The following is a 15,591-nucleotide window of genomic DNA, read 5'->3' as shown; positions in this document are numbered from 1 at the left end:
ACTCTACTGATGTTCTGCACCATTCCCTTAGAAGGCTGCCCATCTTCTCTGTGAGTTCTTGCATTTTCCTCATTTAAAAGTCCCTCAAAGTATATTCTCCATCTGTTTCTTATGTCCACATCCCTCCATAATACTCTTCCTTCAGCGTCTTTGATCTGCCTCACATGTAAGATGTCCTTTGCTGCTTTATTTCTACATTTCGCTAGTTGGTAAATTTTTCTCTGTCCTTCCTTTGTTTCTATTTGATCATACAGATCTTGATATGCCATGGCCTTTGCCTGTGCCACAACTCTCTTGACTTCTTGCTTTCTCTCTCTGTACACCTCTCTGTCCTCTTCCACTCTTGACTCATCCCACTTCTGCTCTGCCTTCCTCTTAGCTGTCACTGCCACTTGTACATTATTATTCCACCACCAACCCTCCTTCTGCTCTCTAATCTTTCCAGATGTCTCACCAAGCACCTCAATTGCACAGCTCAGGATTACTTTTGAATTATGTTTCCACCAATCTTGTACACTTTCCAGTCCATCCGAAATCCTCTCTAACACCCTCTCCCTAAAACAATTCCTCACACTCTCTTCTTTTAAGCGAAACCACTTAATTGTCTTCATCCCATGGCTTCCAGAGATTCTTATGTTCGATCTTATTTTAAAGTCTGCGCACAGCATTCGGTATTGCTGTGCCACTTGATCTGTTGGAATTACTTTACAATTTGTCACAACCTTAAGATGTTTTCTTCTAGTCAAAATGTAGTCAATTTGTGAACTGTTGTTACCGCTCCTAAATGTTATCAAATGTTCTTCCCTCTTGTAGAAAAACGAGTTCACAATTGCGAGATCAAACGCTACTGCAAAGTCCTCTCTCCTTCCTGGTTCATCATTCCCACTCCGTAGCTACCATGCACCCTTTCACAGTCTCTATTCTGTCTCCCTATGTGTCCATTCAAGTCTCCTCCGACAATCACCACCTCGTTTTTTTTCAGTTCCCTCATTTCTTCATCTAACACGTTCCAGAACTCATCTTTCTCCTCTGCTGTACAGCCAACTTGCGGGGCATATACACATAATACGACCACCCGCTCTTCTCCAAGACCCAATTTCATTTGCATGATCCTGTCATTCCTTCTACCTACTTCCAGTACTTCGCCCTTCATTCTGATACACACCACAATTCCTACATCATTTCTTCCCTCGTTATTCGCTCCAGAGTAGAACAATTTATATACATCTCCCAGTTCCTTTGCCTTCCCCCACCCCTTCGACCTTGTCTCCTGTACACATAAAATATGCAACTTCCTCATCATGTCTGCCACCTCTTTCCCTTCCAGTCATGCTTCCAACATTCAGTGTTCTTACTCGCAACATCCTCTCCGCCTGCTGAACTCTCTTCTTTAACTGCACCCACCCTTGATGCAGTAGCCCTCGTCCACTTCTCGCAGCTGTAAGATGATGTGGCTGCGCGTCACTTAAGGGGTACGCCCTAGCCCTTGTATCATTTTCTCTTTGACTCATATCATAGCTAGAGCTGGCAGTGAAGTTTTACGACCGGATGCCCTTCCTGACATCACCCCTTGCCATTTATCCGGGCTTGGGACCGGCACCTATTGAGGCTAGCTTGCCTCCTTCAGTGGCTGCATAAGACTGCATAGGGTCATCTCTACTACCTTTTTTAAAGATAGGGATCCTATTCCTTTTTTTTTTTTTTCATTCTATTGGTTGGTTACTTGTTGAATAGATTTTATTTAAAAATAATAAGAATCTCTCTTTGAACCTTATTCCTGCATACTTATATAATTCTGAACCTAACTTATCTTCTCCAGGTGATTTTTCTTGTTTTTTTTTTTCAGGCTGATTTCTAATTCTTCCTTATTTCCTTTTCATTAAATGTTTCCCAGTTATCTGTTTTAAAATATTTATCTGTCCACAATTCTGTATAGAAATTCTTCTAATTTTAATTCAGTGGCTAATTTTTTTATTATGTTACTTTATTACTAAAATAAAGAGCTAAAAGGTTTCAGTTTAGTGATGCAAATTTACATAAGTGAAGTGGATATTAGATCCAGCATTATTTCAAAGCCGAATGTAGAAGCAATGAAAGTTTTGTAAGTTGACCGGAGGGCTTGCAGGAATACATTCCTCGGCATCCTGGCCACTGCCCAAGTGTCTATACATTTGCCTTTTATTAGTCTATCTAATTTTATCTAATAAAGTATCCAGATCATCTAATCCAGTGGATTAGATGATCTGGATAATTCTACTTATTTAATCCTTAGGCCATCCCTACCATGAGTGAGATTATCATTAAAAATAATAACTTTCCCCTGTGATGATCGCAAAAGTCTTGATGTTGGTTTTTGATTCATTTTTTTAAGTGTAGTGCAATTGGAAAATGATAGAACAGCATGCTCTCCAATTGGAAAGATTTGAGTTCGGTTCTCAAATGATGATGAGAAGAATCTTTGTGCAGACTTTTCAGCTGAAGGCGAATTAGCTGATCTCACACACAGGTTGCAAGTTTTTCTCCAGGAAAATGGAGAAAAACTTTCATCCTGCACACAGATTCAAATCTCCTAAACCTAATGAAGAAATTGTTAAAGACTGCTCAATCATTACTAGGCTTTCTCTCTACTCATTGGAACTAATGTCAAAGCCTCTTTTTTAATAGCCAGTCCTTTTTATTTACTTTAAATGCAAGCTCCATCTAGAACTTATTTACAAAATTATTATAAAGCTATTTCTGTGCACCATTATTTTCTGAGAATTATTCCTCTTCAGAATGGGACATGCTCAGCAACTTCTTAAATATAATGCCTTACCATGGCATGGTATCAAAACGAGTCATCCATGGCATTAAACATTTTAACTGCCCCCAGCTTTAATTGTTGAGCAACCCATTCTTGATCCTCAGTCTCCTTATTTAAAAGTGGCAAATATCTGCATATTTAAATGTCTTGTCTGTTAGCTTCTAATAAGAACAAATTGCCTTTTGTTTATACAGCAGGTGTTTTTCAGATTACATTTTCTTGTCTGATGTTTATCATTTGATATAAAATTACCATTGTTGTGTGTTGATTCTGGTACTGAATTAAATAAATGATTATATAATAAATAATCAAACAATATTAATATAATGCAAAGCAACAAATTGCAATTATTGGCCTTCCAGTTATTGGATCTCTTTCTAAATGAAGACTGGTCTACCTACTTTTGTGATTATGGTAAAGAAACAGGAAAATATCTCAGAGTCAAGCCACAAACTGCCATTACTCTTCTAGATAAGTAAGTTTGTGTTCTTATTTATTTTGATATCCTGGGGATAAATATTAAATTTCTGATGTCATAAAAACACTGAAATGCTCAGAATGCTTATAATAAGTGTTGAAATCTTCTTGTTTCTTCTTTATTACTTCATCTCTTCCAGCCTAAGATGAGCCCAACTAACTCATCTCTGATTAAAAAAACCTTGTAATGGTTCCTTGCATTATCAGTCAGATTTGAAATTCACGACTTTTCAACCAAAGGGTAAACATTCTTGATATTCTTGTGAATGAGCTGTAGAGATTCCTAGAAGATATATAACCGTGTTTTAATAAACATTTGTTTTTTATTTTGCATATATTATTTGAAGCAGTGGCTATCAAGCATTTTGGCTGTGTTGATGGTAGTAGTTGGAGAATAATAATAATTATTATTATATAAAATTGAAAACATTAAAAATAAATCCTATCTTCTATGTTCCATTTTTAAATTCTGATGACATTGATTTTTTTTTTTACTTAAGAAATATAGTTTTTAAAGGAATTCTTAAAAAAAAATAAGCATTCAAAAAATGCATCTCAGAACTTTCCATTCTGAGTTTCCAATTGGCATTATTAACAATAGAATTTCAAAAGAAAAACTGTAATGTATTGGTATGCTTTGTGTGTGTGGTCAGATGGTGTAATGGTTAGGACTGAATCCAGTGATCAGTGTTCAAATCTCAGTGGACCTGGATAATTTTTGCCGATCCTGGTTGACCGAGTGGATAGTGTATCTGCTCTTCAGCCAAAAGGCTGTGGGTTCAAATCCCGCCATGGGCATGGATGTTTGTGAAAATACCAGCCATGGTCAGCAGTAGATACCGTTGGTGATTGAATGGTGGAGACAGAGTTGTAGAGCAGGTGCCCTCTCTCAATGAGTCCTTGGACTCCCTGGAGGCATCAAATAATAATAAAAACACTCAATGATAATGTCAATCTTACTGGAGAATGGACTAAATAATTTAATAAAAAAATAGATAGTAAAAAAAATTTAATAATAAAAACTGAGGAGAACATTCGCCAGGTATAATTATTAAGCAATACTTATTACCAGATCACTCCTGTTGTTTTATTCTAAAAATAATAAAACTCTTTTTCTCCAATTACGATATGTGAAAAACTTCTTCATTCTTCTAATGATATCTTGACAGAAGGTTATGCATGTCTCATCCAGAGAACATAGAAACCTCTTTTTATTTAAAGGAAACATTTTCAAAAATAATCTTGCATTCTTTGATAGTTTTTTTTTAATATCAGTGAAATGGATTTTATCATTTTTTAGATAGACCCTGCAATGTAGCTGCCATACTACAAGCTCGCATAGGAGAGAGATCAAAGGCATGCATGATGGGCTAATAAGATCAAAGCTCTTAAGTAGCTTATCAGAATATTAGGGAGGGTCCAGATATTATAGTGTTGGGTTGCTAAATCTAAAATGAACCAAGGCTATTGCCCATCTTGGATTTAGTAGCAATGAGACACACATGCTGGAGGTATAATAATTAATACTGGTTTTGCTATTGTTATCATAATGCCATGATAACAATACTAGTTTCGCTATTGTTATCATGGCATCATCAGATGAGTGCATATATAAATCATGCAAACACTACTTGTGGTAGGGAACGAAGCAACTAAAATTTTTATCTCATATTCTAATGAGAAGGGGAAACTATGTAGTACTGATACAGCTTTGATCTGATGATCTTACAATTTATTCTGACAAATTTCAGATAGCTTGATGCATCAGTCATTGAAATTAGGAATTGAATCCTTAAATTGAGAAAGATTTAGATCTCCACCTCTCTTGGATACATGAAGTGACAAAATTATTAATTTATCATTAATCTTAAGATAAATTTTGATCTACACAAAGATGAAAGATGCTATGGTGAGGAAGTCCACTTTCTTCTTTTCTGGATAACCTCTAATTTAGAATATCTTGAATACAGACCAACTGTTTTAAATTATACAACCTCAGCCATTATTACTTTGAATCTGTTGATGACATTTATTCCATCAACAGATTAAATGTCATCATAATAATAATATATAATAATAATAATATTATTATTATTACATGGGTATATTCATGCAGTCTGCAGACTCGTCAAGGGAGATCCTAAACATTTCACTAAACACCAGCCAACATTTTTTTTTTTGCATGGCGTATTACTTTACTTCACTTTGAATTTGTTCACCAAAGCACTTGACTCTGGCAACCTATTCCACTCATTTGTCACTCTTCATGCAAAAAATCTAGTCCTCACATCCTTGCTTACTATACTTCTGCTCAAATTCCATGGATGATCCCCTAGTTTTCTCCATCCTCCCCCTTCCCCCACTAGTCATGTACTGAAAATTTCCTTTGTATGATTCAGTGGTATAAAAACCTTTAAGTAACTTATATACTTTAGCATACTCCTCTTTCCTACCTATCAACTAGTTTGTGTAACCCACAAGACTTCAATCTGTTCTCATAAATATCATCCCCTAGACTTACAACCATCTTTTGATGGTTGTAAGTCTAGGGGATGAAAAATCATACAAAGGAAATATGAAAATTTCCTTTGTATGATTCAGTGGTATAAAAACCTTTAAGTAACTTATATACTTTAGCATACTCCTCTTTCCTACCTATCAACTAGTTTGTGTAACCCACAAGACTTCAATCTGTTCTCATAAATATCATCCCCTAGACTTACAACCATCTTGGTCACTCATCAGCGGATCTTCTACCACCACCTGTTCCTTATCCCCCAAGACATCCAAATGACCAGATCTATGCACTCTTCCATAATGGAATCTTGTCAGGGTGCTCTTCAATAAACAGTAATCCTGTGAGCTGTTTAGCCACTCCTGCAGTATGTCCTCTGAGCTTCAACTCCCTTTCATCCCCCCCCTTCCCACACACACACACAAATCTCTAGCTTCATCACTTTCCTAGAGTACAGTTCCCTTCATGTAATAAACAGCTGGTAATCTTTTCATCCAAAGATGCATAACCTTACACTTTGCCACATTAACCTGATAGCCATTTTCTATAGGACTAGCATTGTCCTTAGTAGCGTCTGCCATACATGTGTTGCTGAGATAAATCATTATTTTTTAGTATATATTAGCGATATTGTTATATATAATTGGTGGTATTTTATTTATTTTTGACTGTGTTGTTTAGTTGACTATTATTACGTGATATACTTTCAGAAACGTTTTTCATTATGGCAGCAATGCATATGAGAAAAATGTTGACTAATATCAATGTGCAAGATTTAGTGCGATGTAATATATTGGTTGCTGAACGTGAATGGTTTGTGGTATGAGAGCGAGAATGGAGAAAATATTTGTCAGAAATGTTTCATAAGCGAGTATAAGAAATGAGTCATGTCAGGAGAGAAAGAATGAAGTGACTGATATCATGAATATGAGGCAGGATTGTCAAAGTGTTATGGAGAATGTAGCAGAAGCAGAGAATGATAGTGCATGAAATACAAATGAGAGTTTGAAGGAAGTGGTTGAAAGTAATAATATTGATGATGAGGTGCTAGTGCAGAAAGAAATAGCACGCTTACATGGACTCCTTCACAGGACAAAACATGAGCTTGAGCGAGCTCATGTTTTGGAAAAATGATTGACATGTAGTACAGAAGGAGTCTATGTAAGTGTGCTATTGATGGACTTACGTCCATCAAATCCACTCCACTACATTCGAATGGGACCTGGAGTTTATTTTTACAGAGCAGTAATGCTTACCATCTTATATTAATTAATTTACTGCATATATATATGTTTTTATAAATTTTAATCCATTTTTATGTGTCTTTTTATGTTGTTTCATACACTGAGTCATTGGTTTTTTCTGTTTATGCTATTTTACTTATTTACTTCTAAGAAATGTTTCTTTTGTTTTTTATATACAGGTTTTAGACCTGTATATAAAAGGAAATATGATAAGAGGAAAGCAGCATGACATAGATCTCCCTTGCCATTAAATAAAAAAAAAATCAATTCATCTACTTCTGTTCTCACATTAGTCCCTGCCATAGCAGTATCCTCAACTTTGGTAACATACCTTTGCAAAGTGGTCACTAAGTAACTCAACTATTTTGTCTGCTTATGTCACCTCATTACCACTAATTCTTTAGTTATTCTTCTTCTTACTTACCACAAAACAAACCAACTCTTTGGGATTTCCTTTGGCTTGTTTTTTCTCATAATCTGATTTTGCTTTTCTTACCATGCTGGTAATCTTCCTCTTTATTTATCCTCCAAAATTCCTTATTTTTTTGTAACTTTCTGCTTAATGATATTGCCTCTTCCAGATACCTCTTAACTATCCCCAATGTACTGCTAACATTCTTCCCTTGCATGGCATGTTTTAATGCTTTGTTACGGCTTCTAGTTTCCTCCTAAGCTTATTATAATCACTTGCCTTGTTTTCCACAAAAATCCTTTCATGACAGAAAATTCCACATTTTGCAATTTCCCAAGTTAAAACTGCATAGTCATTCTCCAATGATACTCTTTTAGGCTGAAAGCCTGACAAAGTACCATAGTCATGAAAAAAAGTGGTAGTGGTCTCATCAAACCCAGAGCTGGAGAGTGAAGATGTCATCCACTCATCAACTGGGTATGTTGGTCATTTAGATGGTAAGAAATAAACAAATGCAAAGTCTGGTGGCCACATGTGCAAATGACAAAAATATCACAAGCATTTCTAAGCAAGACCAGTGTTTTGTGGAGAGAGTAATTTAGGAATGAAATTTTCTTTTCTTTCAGAATAAAGAAAAAAAAAATTATATAAGAGGTCCATGATCCCATGTACTCTTTTAGTAGAATCAGATATTTCTGGTAAACATGTGGGAGTTTTTATCTCAGCCTGATTGTACTTTAAATTGGTAAGCATTTAGAAATTGAAAAGGGAATAGTGTAGACTGAGTCTTTGGTGATACTTCTTAGCCTCAGAGATCAACCTTATTTGCCTTTGTTACTAATTCCAATATTTGTATCATCATTCAGTATATTTCCTTTCTTGGTTATAACACTAGAGGTCACAGCATTACTAGGTTAAGAAATTTTAGCTTACCTTTAAGAACTTTTTTATCTTCTAACCTCTCTCTGTCAGTACCCAAGTTCTGTGCTTTTGCTCACTCACTTCTACTGTGCATCAGTAATTTTCACAGGCTGCCACCATTTCCAGCTTATATGGTGATAGTACTGCTTGCTCTTCTCCTTCTTTTCGAAACTCTGTGATATTGCAGGCAAAACAAAAGAGACCTCCAGAATATCTTTAACCACTTAAATATTGACTGAAAAATAAGTTCTTGACTTAGCCTCTTCTCAATCCTCCTATCTGGCTAAAATATGCTGATGATGTGTTCCCTTTTTTGGCCTCAAGGCTCAGGCACATTACTCTTTCACCGTAGGATCTAAGCCTTCCTTAGACACCGTGGTAACTTGTCCTTTTCACACAGGTAGATATATTCACACACATGTTCCCTTCCTCTCGACAATGTGGTATCATTAAAACACTAACGAATTCAGCCTAACCTTCGTTCCTGCAAAAAAAAAAATTATCTATCCTTCCCTCCAAAAGATTTTAGTAATGTTTTTACCATCATCTGCATCTGAGGCACAAGGAAGAATCGAGGCATCAGAAAGAACAGCCACCTCCGCATAACTACCTTTATCCACTCCACTAAGGACCAACTCCTTTCTTTTAGTGTTGCATGGTGATCAGCATTCATTTTAGAAATTATGGACTTTACAACCATGTTATAAATAACTATTTTAATTTCCTGACATTTTGACCTTCATATTAAGGTCATCATCTGGAGTATGTACAAATATACAAGGACAAGTTACATTTCACACAATAAGCTACTGACATGACCTCTAGTGAAAAAAAAAATACAGATAAAACTACAAATTAATTATTTAGAAACTACATCAAAGCTAAATTCTATTTAAAATAACATGAGAGAAAACATTACAATTGTTATATTAGATTTAGGATTCTGGATTATCTACAGTCCTGTTTATAGTTAACACTTAGGGAGAAAGGTTCTGTGGGTAGAATATGTTTTTCCATAATGCTTGGGATTTTTAGACCATCGTTATTGTTCAGATTGGGGTGGTTGATAAGAATCTCACAGGCTTCCTTAAATTTGCATTCATACCATGTTTTGGTGTGATGTAAACAACTGGTGCTTTTCCAGTTAATTCTATGTAAAGTGTTCAGGGCATGATCAGAAAGGCCAGCTTCACCATAGTTATTATATTTAATGTGTCATTTATGTTCCTTTTGTCTGATAGGAATTGTGCATCCTGTTTACCCTATATATGGTAGATTACAGGTGCAATAAATACGGTATACTCCAGGGTGAGCCAATGGAGGGAGTGGGTCTTTGGATGAGTTGAGTAAGCTTTTTAATTTTGAAGGATGTTTAAAGGTGGCTATGAGGTTGTATTTCTGTAGTATTCTGTTTATTTTATCTGATGTCCCTTTAATGTAAGGAATGGTTATAGTTTTATTGTAGTCTGGTTTATCTTTGTTTTTTATTGAGGTGGTCTTGTTAGAGAATTTTGTTAATAGTGTTTTGGCTATAACCATTTTTTAGAAAAGTATTGCTGATAACTTTAATTTCATTTTTCAGTGATTGGAACAGATCTTTAATGATTTTTAGAGTATTGATGACACCTAGTTTTGTGTTGGATGATGGTAGGAGTTTATGTGTATGTGTTGGTTTTCAGTAAACAGTGAAAGAAAGACTTGTGACAAGTGTATCTAGAAACAGAAGTGTGTTCTGTTTTTCAATCTCAATTGTGAACTGTTTGTGTTGTTTGTTTAGGTGGCTAAGGAAAGTGTCTAGTGTTCTTAGCCACTTAAACAAACAACACAAACGCATACAGTTTGTGTTGTTTGTTTCTTTAAGCACTGAAAGATGAATTTAAAATTATCAGCAATACTTTTCTAAGAAATGGTTACAGCCAAACCAATATTAGCAAAATTCTCTACAAGACCTCAATAAAAAACAGATAAACCAGACTACAATAAAACTATAACCATTCCTTACATTAAAGGGACATCAAATAAAATAAACAGAATACTACAGAAATACAACCTCAAACCATCTATAAACCTCCTGCAAAATTAAAAAGCTTACTCAACTCATCCAAAGACCCACCCCCTCCACTGGCCCACCCTGGAGCAGTGGAGGGAGAGGTTAAATTTGCATTCATACTGTATTTATTATACCTGAAATCTACCATATATAGAGGAAACAGGACACACAATTCCTATCAGACAAAAGGAACATAAACGACACATTAAATATAATAACTATGGTGAAGCTGGCCTTACTGATCATGCCCTGAACACTTTACATAGAATTGACTAAAAAGCACCAGTTGTTTACATCACACCAAAACATAGTATGAATGCAAATTTAAGGAAGCCTGTGAGATTCTTCAATAATGATGGTCTAAAAATCCCAAGCATATGGAAAGCACATATCAGAATCTTTCTCCTTAAGCGTTAACTATAAACAGGACTGTAGATAATCCAGAATCCTAACGAATGTTTCTCTCATGTTATCTTAAAGAGAATTTAGCTTTGATGTAGTTTCTAAATAAATAATTAATTTGTATTTTTTTTTCACTAGAGGTCATGCCAGTAGAATAGCTGGTGATCAAATCATTGTTTCTTTAGCTTACTGTGTGAAATGTAACTCAGCTTGTCCTTGTATATACTTCAGGCGATGACCTTAATATGAAGGTTAAAACATCGGGAAAGTAAAATAGTTATTTATAACACGGTTGTAAAGTCCATAATTTCTAAAATGAATGCTGATCACCGTGCAACACTAAAAGAAAGGATTCTGATAATTCATGGAGATTCGGCCCACAAGCAATGCAATCAATATGGTAAGTTGAAGATTCATGTTTCTGGTTTGATCAATCGAGTGGCATTTCTAAAATGTTGTAGGGACAGCAATATCATTCCGAATTGCATCAAACTAAACAGAAAATTTACCTCAACAAAGGCACAACGAATATACCACCACATGGAGAAAGCATTACTCAAAACTAGGTACAAAATGTAAAATCTGAACTTTCGAGTTACTTGAATGCAAATATTTGGATTATCCTTGAAAAGATTACAGACAACACTGCGAACGATATCCTTCAAACTAAAAGAAAATCTTATATCCAAATTTCATAGACTAAAAGATCAAGAAATCCAACGGACACATTCGAATTTCTTCACAGTGAACATTAGCAAGAAACAACAGGAGCCACGAATCGCCTGCAGGTAACAGTAACGTAGTTAACCTATCCAACCACGCTTTAAACAAAGATGAACTCTCGCTACTCAGCAAAGGTCTAAATTTTGCTGTAGTATTCAGATTGATGAACAAACTGGATTTTATTTGTAATATTGAAAGAGGCTTAAGATTGATCCCAAATAACATAGCAGATAAAATACATTTAGAAACCGCCAACATTTTAAATATAAATCTTAATGAAACACGAATTAACAGTGGTGAAATCATTAAAATCAAATCTGAACATTATAATAACTAGAGCTGATAATAGAAGTGGCACCATTATTCTAAACCGAATCATTTATTTAGAAAAAATGAATCTTCTAGTCTCAAACAATAGCACATACCAACTTGTTAACTACAACCCAACCAATAGAATAAAAAAGAAAACAGAAACTACTTAAATCAATTACTACGTGGCCTGAAGATACAGTCAAAAAATTACTTCCGCACTACGTTCGTTCCCAGAGAATTTACGGTCTACCAAAGACACACAAACAAAACGCACCACTCTGGTCGAAGGTATAGACAGCCCAAATTAACACCTAACCAAGAAATTGGTAGGTGATAATTCGAGGAGTTGGTAGGTCATTCCCCCTCCTATATCAGAAACACATGTGGAACATTTTGAGCAACATGTTCTAGATTCCTCTCCTTTAAAACCCAAAGTCTGGCTTAGATACGTTGACGATGTTTTCGTGATCTGACCACTAGACGATTTTCTTATCCACCTAAACAAATAACACAAATGCATGCAGTTCACAATTGAGATTGAAAAACAGAACACACTTCCATTTCTAGATGCATTTGTCACACACCGGTCAATATATACACACAAACTCCTACCACCACCACCCAACACAAAAACTTCCTCCACTGGCCCACGCTGGAGTATACCGTATTTATTGCACCTATAATCTACCATATACAGGGGAAACAGGATGCACAATTCCTATCAGACAAAAGGAACATAAATGACACATTAAATATAATAACTATGGTGAAGCTGGCCTTTCTGATCATGCCCTGAACACTTTACATAGAATCAACTGGAAAAGCACCAGTTGTTTACATCACACCAAAACATGGTATGAACGCAAATTTAAGGAAGCCTGTGAGATTCTTATTAACCACCCCAATCTGAACAATAATGATGGTCTAAAAATCCCAGGCATATGGAAAAACATATTCTACCCACAGAACCTTTCTCCCTAAGTGTTAACTATAAACAGGACTGTAGATAATCGAGAATCCTAAATCTAATATAACAATTGTAATGTTAAAAATAGGACAAGCCTGTGTAGCTCAGTAGAAGTGGCAGTTGCACTCTATGGCGCTTGACCGCATGAAGAAAGGATTTTGTGGTTCAAATCTAGTCACCAACTAGAGGAAATTTTTCTAAGCCTTTTTTCGACCGGTTCCCAAGTTAGTCGATCTCTGGCACGGGCTAACGGGTTTTTTCTCCCGGAAACTCAAGAAAATCGACCGTCGAACCCACACTATTTTCATACATTAAAAATATTGTGTTAGGGAACACAAGATGGCGGCACTAGCTTGCCGCCTTCTTCACTGCGTACCGATGAATCAGTGATAGACTTGGGCCAGCTATCTCTCTGATTAGCTACCAGTGGAGATTGAACTGCCCACTCCATCTCCAAACGTTAGATAGGGTAAACGGACTCGCCTACTCCCTATATGGGAACAAATAGGCGTTAGCTGATTTTTTTTTTTTTTTTTTAAATAGGACATCATTGTTACTGTAAGAAAACTATCTATAAGAAAGAATGTTTCTCTCATGTTATCTTAAATAAATTTAGCTTTGATGCAGTTTCTTGTATAATTTGTATATACTCCAGATGATGACCTTAATATGAAGGTCAAACCGTCGGGAAATTAAAATAGTTATTTATAACATGGTTGTAAAGTCCATAATTTCTAAAATGAAGGACCAACTCCCTCCTGTAGCAGTCCCTGTTTCTGCAAGTTGGCTTACTATGGGCAGACAGGAAAATCAGCCTCCATCCACATTGAACATAAAAAAATACATCTGCAGTTGTGGCCACAGTCGATTAGGACATGCAGACCATTCTTTGGATATAGCTCATAGAATCAATTGTAAAAAGATTAGCATGCTCCATCACAGCAAATTTAGAAGAGAAAGAGTGGTTTTAGAATCTGCAGCTGCTCTTAAAAATCAGCCTAACCTGAATAAATAATAGTTCATAAAACTTCCCAAAATATGGGAAACACTAATACTTCGAGAGCCCACCAACAGGTGCCCATGGAAGGCTCCCCACCTAGTTGGGACTATAGTCTTTCAGCCACATGTTGTCTTTGTGACTAAGATGAAATATTGGAAGAATTGAACAGTATTTTTATTATTAATGTCTTCAACCAGTGGATTTGAATATCTTCAGGAGGGATATGATTTTCATTGTCTGGTGTGAGATATTTTTTCTATGGATATATATATATAAAGTTTCCATGTTATTATCTGCCTGCCTTCAGATATTTTTTTTTAAAATATGCTAATTGATAAACTTTCTAACATTGATTTTGATTGGCTATTCCATATGACAAGTTTACAGGGTTTTTTTTGTTTGTTGTTTTTTTTCTTCAGTGCAATTATATATTTTTGAATATTGAGAAATTCACAGATATGTGGAGTACAGCTCCATAACTAGTATTTCCATCATTAACAATTCCCTCCTCAGAAAAAAAAGTCTTATTTCACAGCCCAAAAAGAAAGGATGATATTTGTAGAAGCATACTTATGTGATAGATTTTTCAATGTTTTTGCTGCTAGACAATTTTGTTGAATCATTCCTGGCAAGCCATCCCAAGTTATTTGGGTATATGCTAGCATTCAGTAGGTTTATTATCACTTATTTACATCAGGTTCTGCTATTCCTGATTATAATCGTGATATGAAATGGAACACATGCAAGCACACACTATTTTAACCCAAAATTCATATCTGCAATTCCTTGTAACTTTGAATTTTATTTATTATTATTTTTTATTTTTTTTTCAGAATACGTGAAGCAGATAAAAAGAAGAAACTCTTTCCATCCTTGAAAAAGAATGAGCGTGATAAAAAGAAATTACAAGAAACTGTTCTTAAACAACTTCGGCAACTTACAACAAATGGAGCATCACAATGGACAAATACTCGACATGATAAACCTTGAATTCCCCTAATAGAACTTTGCTTTTGCAAGTGTTGACAGACCTCATTTTCATCCACCAGTTTGCCTCCATCACAGGATGTCATCAGGCACTGCTGAGATTATTTTAGCAGTATAGCAGTTCTTGGCTACAGCATGATGGTTGCATCAACTTCTTTGGAACTCAAAATGAAAATTCAGCTAGTTTTGTGATCTGCTGCCATGAAATTGTGATTACAGTAACACACCCATGATAAGCCTGCCCAAAGTAATGGGAATATCCAGCTTAAAATCTACAAGATTATAAGAGTTGGTGCTAGAGTTTAAGTAAAGTTTGCCTTAACTGAATACCCTTCCTTTTACAGGTTATTCAAAGGTGGTGATAAAAAAAAAAAAAAAGACTAAACACTGTTTTGAACTGATAATAATTAAGGAACAGTGTGAAAATTTTTGACTAATTAAAGAATATAGTTTATTCTCTAAATTTACTTTTATGATCTAACACAATCACAGCTTTGCTTTCAGTTTGTTATTCATTTAAAGAAGAAATATGGTATTGTTTTTGCTACATACATATAACTTTGGAAGCTGCAATATTTTCCATTTTTGGGGAAAAAAACGTTTTTCTCGATCCCCCTCCCCCCACAACAACCATGCTAGAATCATAACCAAATACATCATGTTTCGAGCAACAGTTCCCAAACTCATGGGCCATGTATTATGATCTTTACAAATTTGTACATATATTGAAACGTTTTTCTTTTTTAATGGGGAAGAGATAAATTCTTCCTTATCTGAA

The 15,591-nt window shown here is 35.3% G+C and overlaps 2 protein-coding genes across 4 annotated transcripts in view; one reads left to right on the top strand and one right to left on the bottom strand.

Moving 5' to 3' along the window:
* Nucleotides 1-15,276, top strand: part of Sec15 (exocyst complex component Sec15) — a 499,079-nt gene extending 483,803 nt beyond the window's left edge. For all 3 annotated transcript variants that reach the window (XM_090391741.1, XM_090391739.1, XM_090391740.1), the window contains 2 exons: nt 3,166-3,278; nt 14,660-15,276. In XM_090391741.1, coding sequence (XP_090247867.1) covers nt 3,166-3,278; nt 14,660-14,816 — 270 coding nt within the window. In that variant the 3' untranslated portion in view covers nt 14,817-15,276. The remainder of the gene's footprint in view (nt 1-3,165; nt 3,279-14,659) is intronic.
* The window catches only part of LOC150107205 (peroxisomal N(1)-acetyl-spermine/spermidine oxidase-like), a 172,978-nt gene continuing 160,851 nt past the window's right edge, over nt 3,465-15,591 (bottom strand). The window contains exon 4 of the mRNA XM_090391743.1: nt 3,465-3,563. Coding sequence (XP_090247869.1) covers nt 3,501-3,563 — 63 coding nt within the window. The 3' untranslated portion in view covers nt 3,465-3,500. The remainder of the gene's footprint in view (nt 3,564-15,591) is intronic.

The sequence above is a fragment of the Typopeltis vanoorti genome, chromosome 4, assembly GCF_054136105.1.
Source record: "Typopeltis vanoorti isolate ZY-2024b chromosome 4, IOZ_Tvanoo_1.0, whole genome shotgun sequence".
In the NCBI taxonomy this organism is placed as follows: Eukaryota; Metazoa; Arthropoda; class Arachnida; order Uropygi; family Thelyphonidae; genus Typopeltis; species Typopeltis vanoorti.
Note: the sequence above shows the minus strand (reverse complement) of the source record. Positions and strands in the feature narration are given on the sequence as shown.